At 44.5% G+C, this 14,236-nt stretch overlaps 1 protein-coding gene across 1 annotated transcript in view; it reads left to right on the forward strand.

Annotated features, from left to right (window-relative positions):
• The window catches only part of SLC4A4 (solute carrier family 4 member 4), a 193,855-nt gene extending 181,012 nt beyond the window's left edge, over nucleotides 1-12,843 (forward strand). Inside the window, exons 23-26 of the mRNA XM_062574256.1 lie at nucleotides 1,419-1,580; nucleotides 5,542-5,638; nucleotides 8,119-8,198; nucleotides 9,180-12,843. Coding sequence (XP_062430240.1) covers nucleotides 1,419-1,580; nucleotides 5,542-5,638; nucleotides 8,119-8,162 — 303 coding nt within the window. The 3' untranslated portion in view covers nucleotides 8,163-8,198; nucleotides 9,180-12,843. The remainder of the gene's footprint in view (nucleotides 1-1,418; nucleotides 1,581-5,541; nucleotides 5,639-8,118; nucleotides 8,199-9,179) is intronic.
• The last annotated feature ends 1,393 nt before the right edge of the window (nucleotides 12,844-14,236 follow it).

Raw genomic sequence — 14,236 nt, forward strand, 5'->3', positions numbered from 1 at the left:
TCAAATCTCAGTTGTGGGTGCAGTTACAGACTGAGTGCTTATTTAGGAAAGAGAATGAGAGAAAGCAGAAAACTAGACAAAGACAAACATTTGTTCTCTGATGCCAGTGAAATTAGAGTAAAGCTTACTCAAGTAGAAAATCCTACACATTTTTGCTAGAACACATGCTCATATATAAAGATGTTAAAAATCCACAGTTCCCACTTAAATGCCATTCCATTGCATTTTAATGACTGTGTTGTACTGCTGTTCAAAGTTGAATCTAAGATCTAGACTCTCTTCTTACCCATAAAACACAATATCTGAGTGAGCAGTAAATCTACTGATGTTTATTATAATGATGCAGAATCAGTGAAGGTGTTGTGGCAGCTTAGGTGTAACTGGATCTGATGGCCAAACCTCAGTCATTTGCACTCATGAATGAAAAGAATATAAAATTGCAATTTGGCTGTGAAGATCTGACCAGTAGCTAAATTTATACTTAATTTGTAAGAAGAGCAATTTTAATACAAATGTAATTTATATTGTGATAATCACAGGGATATGTGTGACATCTCCCTCCCCAAGTATTTTTACACTTCTGTAATGCACCTGCAGTTATGCAAGTTAAAATTTGAGATCCATTCTTAGATTTGTGCTTTTGATCATCATTGCTTGGGGCAAGATCTTCATGTTAAAGGCAGTTCTGTTATTTGCCAGAAATAGATTGCATCTTTCTGTAGCCAAGTCAAGCTTCAGTCTTTTAGTGTACCCCTTGGTAAAGCATATGTGTGATCTCAGTATGCATTTGTTGGTGGCATTAGATCCAGTGTAGATGTAAAGAGTTGCTTCAGCTGTGCTCTTTCTTTTTTTCCTAGCTCCTTTGATTGTGGTCTTGCACAGAAAAACCTTCAGTTTCATGCAGCCACCATCATATTAAACTTTATTCTGCACACTGTGAGGACACATTAGGCCCTTGTCAAATTTCTAAAGAGTTCTTACATCTGGGGAAAGTGTGAGGAAAAAAGTAAACAAAATTACCCAGGCTGCCCCTGTGACCCTGAGTGGAAAAAATAAATTTAAATAAATGGAAAACCTACATCTTTGGTCTCTTTAGTTCATTATTTTGCCTGATGCCTGCTGGTTGGGTGGTACAGGTTACCTTTGTCTCCAAAGGAGCGATAAATGGTTACATAAAGTTACTTGTCTGCTTTTTCTCATGCGAAGCAATACCACTTAATGGAGGCCTAACTCCAGACTAAAGTTTGGATTTTCAAGTTGATTGAGGTACTCCAGGTGTTCACTCTGTTCTATACTGGTTAATTTACAGCCAGAATAAACTGTTTGAAATTAAGAAGAGGGAGCAACATGAATGGGCAGAATGTTCCCAGTTAAAGGTAAAATGTGACAGAATGCAAAGTCTGTTCCTGCCTTTTCAGATCCTGGCTCTCGTAGCTGTCAGAAAAGCCATGGACTACCTCTTCTCCCAGCATGACCTAAGCTTTCTTGATGACGTCATTCCAGAAAAGGACAAGAAAAAGAAAGAAGATGAGAAGAAGAAGAAAAAGAAGAAAGGCAGTCTGGACAGCGACAATGATGATGTAAGGAGCTTTCTGCTCTTGTCAGATTACTCCTGTGTAGCTACTTAATCCTGGGTGACTGCACTGTGCTCTTCCCCAGCTCTGGGGTGAGGATTTTCCCAGCCCATTTTGAATCAGACCAGCAGTTTTTACCTGCTGCAGCAGACTGACCCCAGACAAAACTTCTTTTCAACATTGCCTTCCTTTTGCCAGACGTCACCAGCCTGTGGCAGGTGGTATTTGCATTGCCAAGAGTGAAATCACATTTTTCACAAGTGCAGTAGCTAACTGCAGATATGTCATGCCTTTAACTAGAATGCTTTTCATCACCCTTACTCATCTTTCCCTCCTCCTCCTTTTTTCTCCATAATTGTCTTTACATTTTAGAAGGACAGTGGTTTTTGTGAGCAGCTCTGTTACTTCTGAAAATATTATGGGCTTTTTTCTTTTTTGATTTTTCTGAATTACTCTTTAAAAGGACAAAAAGGTGCAAATTGGTTGTCATTGCAGTGCCTTAGAATACATGCCCTTCTCCAATGTACTTTACTCTTTTCTCTGACCTCAGGTTGCAGCGTGCAGTAAAATAGTGAAACATAGCTGCTAACATCATTATTAAATGTAGTGACCTGACCAGATCTACATGACTTAGAATCTTCTGATCTTTTTTATTGCATATATATTTAGAAGAAATGTAGGCTTTGTGCCTTTAAACAGCCTACTACCCAGGGCTAATGTGAGCTCATGTACTACTAAATTTACATTGAAGTGCTAACCACAATGATTATGTAGTATTTCCTATATTGAGCGGGTACTTCCTTTGGAGAGTTGGCTGCTGTAGTCAGCATCGACTTTTGCTCCAAGTGGATGGCAAGGTATAAAGGGAGTGAGGCTTTACCAACTACAGGATACCCGTAGAGCGTGAGCGTTGAGCGTGGTGTCTCTTGTTCTGCTCATGTTACTGTCTACAGTTAATGAAGAGGCTCCTTCTGTGACTGGGGTAGAGGTAAGGTCACCTGTCTGAAAAATGTGAAAAATGCAGAGCAGGAGAAATGAATGAGAAGAGATCTCACATCAGCGGGCTGGGAAAGCAGCAGCAACAAAAATCAGCTTGGCCTTGCCTGTATACTCAGGCCTAAGTCATTGATCTGAGGCCAGCAGTGCTGCAATTTGGAGCTGTGGTCTAGTGTGGGGTGGCTGAGTGACAGCAACTGTGGGCTGGTGCACCACTTCATGGCCTGCTTGCTCCCGTGTCAACTTTGCTGATACGGGGTGGCTATGAAGGTGATACCAGGGAAAGGAAACTCCCAAGAAGCAGCTACTGGGTCAGCTAATAATCTGACATCTAATCTAGCATCAGAACAGCAGCTCCAGGAGTTCCTCCACACTGCCCGGTGGCTGATCAAGCTCAAGGAGGGAGGACAGAAAAGGTAGCTTTGATCTTGGTGGAGGATGAGCTAGAACTCAACTTGTTTACATGAGAGCTATGTAACTCTTCCCCAGAGCTGTGTTAGAGGCAACAAAATCAGACTGTTCCGATGAGAAAATACGCAAAAGTTTTTGCCTTTGTATGAAGAGTATATGCTGTATAGAATAGATCCTACACACTAAAAGAGGCACAACTAATAATTTCATAAGTGAGGGTGCAGCAATGTGGGAAATAGCTTGGTTCCCACTCTTATGAGGTCAGCCTGAACCCAAACATAGAAGATTGGCTCTTAATTCAGACAGTGGACTCCCCTCTCTCTTTTTGTAGCAGGCACTGGCCACTGGACTCTATTCCTCCTCTAATTTTTCAGGCAGCCCAGCACATGCATCCCTGTCAGCAGTACAGCACCTGGCAAGGCTCTCAACCTATGTTTGTATGACTGTTTTTTTTATAGGAAAGGCAGCAGCTTCAGGTGTCAGTGTGGAGAGCCCTCGCCTGAGAACATGAAGACAAGACTTTGACTTAAGACTTGAATTTCAGCAGTATTGTATCAGTGGGAAGCCATATGCACACTAACTACACAGTCCCTCTCAGTTATATGCTGTGGGAGGCAGTATAACATTTAGTGTCTTCTATAAATTTAGTGGAGCAGGGCTTAAAACCTTTGCCATTTGCCTTTCAATAAAATGCCTTAGCTGCCATGCTGCGTTGCCCTGGGGTATGTGCATTTATGTATTACTGTGCACTGACAAGCAGTTCCTTGGATGGGCTCCCCCCCCCATTTCTTTGACTGATTTGAATCTAACAGCATGGTACCCAGAGCCGTGGCTCCCAAATCTGTGGTATGTTTTAAGCTATTTTATGCCTTCTCAAGCTTTTAATGAATGTCAGATATAGTATTTGATCTAATGAGTAATAGAATTTATGCAAAATACTCTCTTTTTTTTTTTTTTTTTTTTTTTTTTGCTGTTTTTGTCTTCTTTTCAGCACTCACTTTTACCAGATTTCCTGAATATAAAGCACTTGGCATTATTGGTTCGATTATTTTCACCCTTTTTGTACTGTAAATATGCACCCACAGAGTTAGCAGTGTGGGATTGTGCAGGCAATACTCCAATTACCCAATTGGATGAGGAGAATTTCAGGACACTGGTAATGTAAACAACGCTAAGGACGAATAAGGCAAAACCCAGCGTTGATGGAGACTGTTCTCTCAGCTCTAGCTGGGACTTCGCTGAAGTTCCCACCAAGGATGTGCTAGCAATCGAGGGCAGCAATAAAGGAGCTGAAAAAAAGAAGACATTACAGTAATCTCACCATTGCTCCATCCTGCTTGAAATTACAAGGTGTAAATTAGTGCCACTAACTATTGTATTTGCCTAAGCTTCTATATAAAGAAAAATCCAGCCCCTTGATTTTCTCTCAGATAGTGCATCCAAAATGCATGCTCTGAGAATGACCAGCCAATTTGTTAAAAAATCCTGAGCTAGCACATTTAGCTTAAGAGCCAAAAGTGATGTGTAATAGTGTCGTCTTCCCTTTTGCACATTTTTGCCAACAGCAGGCACTCTCTCTGTTCATAAAATATGGTAAAGTTTCAAGCAGACTCTGAGTGTCAGTATTTTCCTTCCATAGGTCCATTATATTTATGAGCACCAAAAGAGTGATACATTGGAAGGGCTTCCCAGCTCTCTTACGCTGTGCTCACAATATAGCCCAAAACTGATGGGGATTTTGGGGTGTCTTCATTGCCTCAGTGACTCTCTGCTCAATCTTGTTTGTTTGAGCTATCCTGGTCCCTCAGCCTCATAAAAAACATTTCTGAGGAAGTATTTTGCTGTTGGAGAATATAATGTTGTATTGGATGTCAGTTACGTTAAATTTTCCGGGGAGAGAAAGTCTCTGACCTCTGCAATGTTTCCCTGTCTGGACTTTCACATCTCCCCCTCTAACCCAGCGTTGTGCCCAGGGCTGTGCCTAGTTCAGGAACAAAGACATATTTGAACATTTCTGGGAAATACCACCTTAATTTCTTTGCCAAGTTCTGGAGAATCAGCCTTTCCTTGGTTATGAGAAGTTGGTTTTATTTTAAAGAATAGAAGAATTGTTCCTGGTACCTTCTAGGCATTAGCAGGTGGATTATTGAGGCAAATAGGACATAACCATGCTAGTGAGATTTTACAGAAGTCTTTGCGCTCTCCTTTCTTTCTAAGTATACATTTTCACCTGCATTTTCTGCAGCCAACTCCAAACTGAATTGGATGATGTCTTATAAACTGCTGGCCAAGGAGCTGGTGAGGTGGGGAGAGGGGAAGACAACGCTTGTGCAGGATTGTTGTTTTGGTCTGTTTTATTTTCATTGTGTAAAGGAAGAGGGCAAGAGGGATGCAATGGGAAGCCAGTGAGCACCAACAGACAGCTACGGTGGACAATTTATTTATTTGTTTTATTCCTCATCCCTACAGAAACTATATGAAGCATAATTTTGGTGGTGGGAGACAGTAGGAGAGAGAGCGGTGGAAATGTTCTAAGACCTTTTACACGTTTCTTTCACAGTCTGACTGCCCCTACTCAGAAAAAGTCCCAAGTATTAAAATACCAATGGACATCATGGAGCAGGAACCTTTCCTAAGTGATAGCAAACCTGCCGACAGTGAGTAGAACTAACCGCTTGCATGCCTGCTTGACTCTGACTTGCAGTACCAAAAAAAAAATATATATATATATATATCTGTCTATAGAGAGTGATTTTTTCTAAACCTTGCCTATTACTTTAATTTTTTTTTTCTTCTTTAATTTCCAGGCCTCTCTGTCGATTTTGGCTTTGTGTTTTCTTCCTTTGCTCTTTACAAAGCTTATGTTATTCTTTCTTGTGCCTCCAGCTTACATGCTTTTATCCAGCTATTAACAGGTCTCATGGTAACTCTCTCGCCGTCTCTCTTTAACCCTCAATGCACTCAGTCCGTTTCTGGCCTTTGCCATTTTTTGTTTTAACTCTGCTGACTGCCTGAATCTTTTTCCTCTGACCCTCATGTTCTGGATTTGCAGCATGTCTGAACTGCATCACTGTCCATTACTGTTTGTTTCCTTAAGTTCCAAGCAATTGCAAAAATCAACACTTTAAAAGAATAATTGTGTCATTGATCTGCGTCACGCATTAAACTGACAAAGCAGTGATCATTTGACCATTAACATGTTTCCCTTCTTAGGTGATTTGCTTTTGTGCTGTTCTGTCTCTTTTTACTTTCTTGTGCTATTACCCACCATTGATTATTATAATCTTCATTTTCAGCCATTTTCACTTTCTGCTGTTATTGTCTATTAAGTGAGGAATCAGGAAGAGCAGTTGATAAGCGTTCGTACATCTGCACTGACTTTTAAAAATACTATGAGCAACAGGTTGAATCCCAAAATATATATTCTGCTTTGTCGTAAGATGGGAAGGGAGAAATATGAACGACAGCATTAAATCAGCACTGCTGCGATGCCAGCAATAAGATTTCTAGGAGTAACGCTTTAAAGTGCACATTTTTAGATCCATAAAGTATCATCTGTGATGAAGAGTTGGTACCAAAGTCCTCTGGCTTTCAGCAGCACTTAGGTGTATTTGGCAATCGTCAACATTGTATTGTGTTTTTAGATGAAAGAATACCTACAGATTCCCATTATAAAACAAAGCCAAAAAGAAAGAGCTGGTTCCTTTTACTATTTATACCTTCTCTTTGTTTTGCTGGAGATACAGAATGCAACGGTGTTTTGCTGATGAGTGAAAAGAAAGGAGGTGAAATCCACCTTGAACAACCAAATAGGTCTTTCTTCTGTGAAAATGCTTGATATGCTAAACATAAATTACATCCTAAAGGTTGTTACACTGGATTTTATGATGAGAGGCACTGATTTCAGTATCGTTAAGGATGAAATAATTGAGGAAAAATTAATGCTTCTGCTACAAATCTGGGTAAATCATTGATCAATGTGCCAAACAGTAGCTTATTTGCAAATTTGTACATTTTTACAATTGAGAAATTGATTTGCTCTCCTTTATTTAGAAAAAAGGCAAAAAAAAAAGTTTCAGGTCCTTGTAACTAGAAAGAGTAGCTGGAATCCATCAACACTGTGGCATTAGCCTAGGTGTATAACTGCACTCTGAGATACAAAATACATTACCAATAATACTAGTAGCACTTAGTACTTGAGTATATTTTGCATGATCTGAGCGCTTCACAAACGCTTAATTCATCCTTCAACCAATAAGGCAGTGAAGTGGATTCCAGCAGTTTCCCAAGCCAAATACAAAAATCATTTTTTGGTCCTTAGCTTTCCTTCTGCAATAGCAGGAGGAGGATTATTATGAGCAAAGTGTGTGTTTCGCCACGCAGAGTCAGGAAAGGAAGGTGATTACAGGCAACAAGCCCCCTATTTTCTCGCAAGGAGTTAGGATGCCATGGTGAGGAGCACAGGATAACCAAGGAGCTAGATGAGAAGTTATGTTATCTGTTTTTCAAGGTGGTGAAACAAGGCCAAGAAAGGGAGTAATTGGCCTGAGAGGGGATTTGGGAGTTTCCTGACCCCGGGTTGTGCACCCAGACCCCAACGCGGGGTTCCCAAGGCCCTTTTGGCAGGTAGCTCTGAGCACTGCTGGGGGGCCCGGGCTGGTCTGCAGCTGGCTTTGAGGTGGCTCGTGGCTTCCCGCGCCCCAGACGGAGAGCCCTTGGGCAGGCTTCAACGCCTGCCTGCTAAATACAAAGGGAATTTTCAGGCCATCTGTTTTTTTGTGCCCCATTTGTGCCAGCCAAGTAACAGCAACGATAGCTGAGCCACCACTTGTAGTTGTTTATCCCCCCGTGTAGTTATATACCTGCCTGGGCAAAGCCCGCTTCTGAGTGCAGCTCACCAGGCAGTCTCTGGAAACGAGTCTTTGGTCGTATCGGCAGCTCAAGGCTTTTTATCTTGGAGGTCAGGTTTAAACTTAGCATTTTATCTGCAAGCTGTGAGATTCATGTGGCAGGAAGTCAGCCCTGAAAGGAGCTCCCAAATACATGGGGGTTTGCTGAGTGAACTAAGGCTGTGCTTGAGAAGCCATAAATGCTGCGTGAGATGACCAAAAAGACTTTCTTGTCTCCTCCCCAACAGGAGAGAAATCTCCAACATTCCTTGAACGCCATACGTCATGCTGAAAAAATTCCTTTTCTTCAGTCACACACCATGCCAAGGTAAGAACCTGCAAACTGCTACCTATAGCTATTCCTCAAAAAAAAAGGGGGAGGGGGGGAGAAAATTACTGTTTTCTTTTGATCATGTAACAGGATATTGCAAAGACAAAGGAAATAATCTGTTTTCTCCTGTGTGGGGGGGAATAATGGAGGAAATAATGAGTTTAAGCAGCAGCAAGGAAGTTGCAAGCAAACATTGCCAAGAGCAGTGAGAGCGCAGCTGGGGTGCAGACTGTTAGGACACCTTGGCCCCCAGCACCGGGGGTTAGATCCTTGGCTGAGAGGGCAATAGTCTTCTGCAGTGTTAAAGACACAGCTCCAGCTCCAGGTGTCAGAAAGTGTGTCAAATTAAGCTCCAGGGATATAAGCAAATTATTTCAAGGGCAGCTTTATGAGTTTTGTCACAGCTGGATGTGAAGCACAACTCCTAGGTATCTGGAGGTCCTATATCGATGGAATCATTGGTTTTCCCCCTGACATAAGTAGTGTTTGGATCAACTCATTAAAATAACTTAATGTGAGATACAGGCTTCATGGTAAGTAAAGGTAGCTAAGAGCTGTGTATCACCACTGTCCTGGGTCATGTATTTGGTATCCATAGGCTGCTGATTTTTGAACATTGTATTGTACTTGCATGTGCTAATGCAAAGAATTGATGCGGGATACTGGGAATCAAGGATTTGTTCCACTTCTAGATGCAGTGTTGTCTGTTGGATGACCCAGTAAGTAGTAGTATCTGCAGTTTTCCCTGTGTAAGCCAACTGCCACTCTGTTATATATGTGTGTGTGTGTATATATATATATATATATGATGCCATTATTCCTATGTGAATTGTAGATGTTTTCAGGAATTGATCACTCAGCAGTTGTACTGCATGGAGAGGAGCTGGGAGAAATCGGCCGGGTGTTGCAGAACACATTAAGCCTTGACAAAAGCATCAAGTCATCTGTGCATCTATCTTTCTCTCTTTTTCTGTGCAGCCCTCCACGAACTCCAGTGAAAGTTGTGCCTCAAATTAGAATAGAGCTTGAGCCTGAAGACGGCGGTTATTTCTGGAGGAGCAAGGGAACAGAAACTACTTTGTAATTTGTCTGTCTGTTAAATCTTACGTGGATTTTTTTTTTTTTTTTTTTTTTTTTTTGTCACTAGCCAAATATTACAAAATGCTCTTGGCTTCCCACCTGCATAGGTAAACGAGACATTCTGCACTTCTCCCTCTACCTGTGCCCCCTACAGATGTCTTTTTATTCATCCTCGCCCCGTTTTTCCACTCTGACCAAGATTTTTGTTTGCCTTCTCTGTCGCTTAGACATGCACGCATCTCTCTCATTTTCAAGCAGAGGGAAGAAGTATTAAGGATATAATATAATACCTATGTGAAATGCCAGAGGAACTGGCATGACTTTAGTTGTGAATCAGTGTGTGTTTGTTTGTTTTTTGTCTGGCAGAACAAAATGACCTCCAGGCTAATTCAATGTCTTTATTACACTGCTCTGAGATGCTGGAAAGTGCTGCTAATACTAACTTGCTCTTAAAGCCTGTACTTGTAGTAACACAAGAAGGAAAACTAAAAGGTACTTCACTCCCAGCACAGACAAACTATTGCCATCGTTGTAGCATGTGTTATGAAATACCCCTTTCCTATGCAATTTTTTTTAAAAGAACACTTTAATGGACTTAATCTGTCAGGTACATTGAAGAGTGTTATTTTCCTAGATTGTTTTGTTTAAATTATGGGGGCCTAACCTACAACTTTTTTTTTGTCAATTTTTTTAACCTTTTTTTAATTACTGTAAAGAAAAATGAATTTTTCCTGCAGCAGGAAACATATAGTTTTGAGTAGTTCTACCTCTTATTTCTAGATGCCAGGCTTTCTGTAAAAAATGTATTGTACCATATATAATGTGATTTTTACAAAAGAAAAAACACACAATCTCCAGGATATGGCATAGGGCTGGATCAGTTTTATTAACACCTTTTACTCTAAACCATCTGTTTTACCCCTTTTTTAAAAATAAATAATCTAACTTTACTATGAAGGAGTCAAGACAGGACTTAACTCTCTTGTGGTGTGGGAAGAGTCTTAGATTTAATGATGACGACTGAAGCAGTGAGCGGTGGGCGATGTCGGGGCAGATTCTGACCATTTGTTTTGTTGAGTTCCTATGCAGTATTGTTAGAATTATGTCAATTAAAACATGCGTGCGCGTGTGTATGTGCAGCAGCCCAGACACCCTCGGCATAGTTTGGACACAATGATGGAGTGATTAAGGAAAAGACGTTTTAAGATTACTTACAGGGAATTTTTTTTTGGCCAGAGCCCTAAAGATTGACACCCTACGTCAATCTTTGTGGATCCATGCTGTCCCAGATGCGGTTACCATCAGGTACAGAACTGACCCTAAATTTTTAGTGCCCAGCACACCCCTAGATAGTCTGATTCGTCAAGCCAAATTGACACGTCAAAAGCAAGCTGGCGTGCACGTGGTCACGCACAGGCTTTCTGCTTTAAACCCAGCAAGCAGATAGCCGGCAGCACGGCCATCAAGCGCCGGGGACAGGACAGGCCCCCTGCGAGGCTGCCAGCACCGCCCCGGGGTGGGAGATGTTACAAAACGGCGCTCGCAGAAACTATTCGCTAATGCCTAGTATGTGGTTTAGCTTCATTTTTGCTGGTGTAGCAAAACGACGAAGGCTGAAAGCATAGCCTGTGGCCTTCAAGCCTGCCATTAAGACCCCAAAGTGCACGTTGCATTAGAGAAGCAGAATTTCATGGTGGTGCTGAGACCTGTTAGACCAGATTTTAGCATCTCCTCACTGGTAGTTGCCTTGTGAACAGCCAGAGGTGCAGAGCGGTGGTCCTCTTCTTCTTCCAGATGTGCTGTAGGAGCACCTGGCAGGCTCGCTTTCGCTAGAGCGCTTCGCTTGCAGGAGGAGTTGGTATGGACCTGCTGGTGACAGCTTGGTCTTGGCAAGTGGCCATTGCTTCTTGAAGGCGATGGTGGTGCAGTGGCGCCCGCGCAGTGCACGCGCACGTTCCCCCGCGTGCTGTCGAGGCATCTAGACGCCTGCTCGGGCGCGAGTGTCGCTCGCTGCCCGTGAGCAAGCAGCGAAGGTGCATGGCGGTTGCGAGGGGGAGGGAGGGAGGGAGAGGCAGCCTTTCCCCTGGGCTACCCGGGGAGATCGGCATCCCCCCGGCGCTGCCCAGACCTGCTCCCGGAAGGGTAAGGAGACGTGCGGAGCATCCCGAAAAGCAGCAAGGTCACGGTCGGCCCTCCGCTGCCGCGGGGCAGCTGCTCTGGGGAGCGCGGCGCTAGCTTGCATACGTAGAAAGCCGCTCTCGTTCCTCCGTCAGCACGAGTCACTGGCTGCCAAAGGGGGCCGCGGGCTCGGGTGGCCTGTGCAGGGTACCTGGGGGTGACCAGGTTTTGCCTGTACCTTTTTAGAAGTCCGAATAACTGACTCGAGAAAGATCGAAATAGATAATTATAGCGAAAAAACATCCTGCAAGAGCACGGACAGTAGAAGCCCCTGCTGCGCGGGTGCCCAAACCGCGGGGTACCGCACGCGCGCGTATACGCACATGCCCGGCACGGCTTTTCACCCGCTGTTACCTGGTGATTAGTCTCCACGAAAATGAGGTCTTCCACTTTTGAACCATGTTAAATGTACTTGAAATGTATTGACTGCTGATCTGTTTCTGTTTCTTTTTTTCTTTCCTTTTTTTCCTGTTTTCATGGACTGAGCTGGGGCGCAGAGGGGAGCGTTGGTCGAGGGATGGGACAAAGATTTCTGCAGTTTTCCATGTAAAACATGGAGCTGTGGTGGCAGCAGCTGGAAATGTTCCATTTCCTGCTCCATGACAAAAGCACTTCACGGAAAGTTGGGTTCTCTGTTGTTGTTTCTTTTTAAAAAAAAAAAAAAAAAAAAAGGAGAAGCAGCAGCAAGCAAACAAGCCACAAAGCGCCGGAGCGCTGCTGGCACCACGAGGCAGGGGCGGCGAAATGTGGCCCTCTAAAGCCGGGCGCCAGGCTGAAGTGCCCACAGGGAGGGTTTCGCTGCACTTCGTAGGCTCTGTGGCGAGAACATAGACCCTTATTTTGATCCAGAATTGGGTATTTTGGGGGGCGGAGGCGGGGGGGAAGCGCGAGCCTGGGTTCCGGGGGCGCGTCAGGAGCGCCCGGCGCCCGCTGCTCTGCAGCGCGAGGAGTCTGCGCGGAGCCGAGCTGCTCGCGGCGGCTGCGGGCTGGGGAGGCAGCAGCCGCCGGCAGCTTTGTCCCAGCCCCGCCAGCCTCGGCCCCGGCAGCTCGTCCCCGTTTGTTTGTCATCGCGGCCGATACTTGTCTTCATTACTTTATTTTTATTTTGAATCAAGACGCACTTTCAGATACTTTTATTATTGTTGTTAATTCTCTTAAGTCTGTATTTGCTTTGGAGGAAAGAATAAAAACTTAGTATAAAATGAAGTGGATCAAGATGGTGGAACAAAACAGGAAAAAAAGCAGAAAACATTTCAATATATTAAAATGATTTTTTTCCAGTAATGTAAACCATGAAATTCCTTATAACGTCATAGTATTTTACAGTTTTATGAAGCTTTCTATTGTGACTTTTATGGAATCAAAAGATGAAGATGATGAGATATTTTAGCATTTATATTTTTCAAAATTAAATGTATACTGAAAATAAAGTAACTTTATGCATTTACTGGAGAGGGTATTCTTTTTTTTCCTTCTTTTTTTTCGTCCTTCGTGCTGTTAGCTCGGTCCCACGTGACTGGCTCCAGACTCCCGTGCCGCTGTCGCCCTTTCGGGGCTCAACCTGCTCCAGCGGGCAGCCGAGGGGGGCTGGAGGCCGCTGTCGGGGCGATGCGCCAGGGGCGGGTGCGTCGCCGGGGAGGGGGTTGCTGCATGGTCCAAACCCTGTAAGTTTTTGAGCGTTTTACCCCCCTTTTGTCGCTCAGCCCTGCGGCAGGAGCTGGGAAGGGCCCTGGGGCACGGGAGCGGGATGCCTCTGCGTCGCCAAGGGTGGCTCAAGGACCAGGGAGGGGTTTGGGCAGCTGGCTGCAGGCTCCGTTCAGCCGGGCCACGGGACCCCCGAGCTTTGGGTGATGCCCCCTGCAGAGGGGGCAGAAGTGGGGCAGGGCTTGGAGGGCTCCAGGAGGCGCTGAGCGACGGCGCTGGGCAGCATCTCCTGCCGCGCTCCAGCGACTGCCAGGTACGTGGGTCCAAAGTGCTGCCACGCAAAGCCCCCACGTTGGCCACAGGAGAGGAGGGGGTCTTTAAAACGCATGCATCTATTTTAAATTAACTCCTGAGTGAGAAATATGGGCCACATCTTGGTGTAACGATGATGCGTGGACAAGCTGCGAGTCTCCAAATCCTTTTCCGCTTAGCTGCTGCTGCCACGTCCCGTGGCTGGTAATCTCGGATTATACAGCAGCGAGTTCTCCACGCTAAATAAAGCAACGCCAAAAATCATCTCTGGTCCCATGTCTGCCCAGCTTTAACGACATGAAAAGGGTCTTGGGCCTGTGGCTCATCGCTGTATGGTAGCTATATAATGGTGGGGAAACAGGAGTACCGTGGTGGGGGGAGGATTTGTTCCTTGCGGCTGCCAAAAGCCAGCACAAAAGCTATGTCCTGAGTACCACTACGCTCTGATTCCCTCCGTTGGATGCTGCGGTCCACCTTCGGCCAATAACACAGAGAAATTCAGCAAAGGCTTCTTATTTTTCTTTAACTGGTTGTCCCAGGCAAGCTGCACGCAAGACGAGGAGCAAAATGCGTGGGCTGCTTTCCTGAGGGTTGCAGTGGGTCTGGAGCGAAGCGGGATGAGCTGGAGGCCGCTGCTCGTGGGTTCATCTGCGGACGTTCGCAGCGTTAGAGCAGCGGGGCGCCTCGCCCGGCAAGAGCAAACTCCAGCCTTAATTGTGGGGGAAACCGGTCATTAGGAGAGCAAACAGCGGGGCGCAGGGAGCCGATAAAACCGATACCTTTTTGCCCACAAACTACTTAATGCTTTTATGGAGCTAATC

The sequence above is a fragment of the Rhea pennata genome, chromosome 4 (assembly GCF_028389875.1).
Source record: "Rhea pennata isolate bPtePen1 chromosome 4, bPtePen1.pri, whole genome shotgun sequence".
NCBI classification, from domain to species: domain Eukaryota; kingdom Metazoa; phylum Chordata; class Aves; order Rheiformes; family Rheidae; genus Rhea; species Rhea pennata.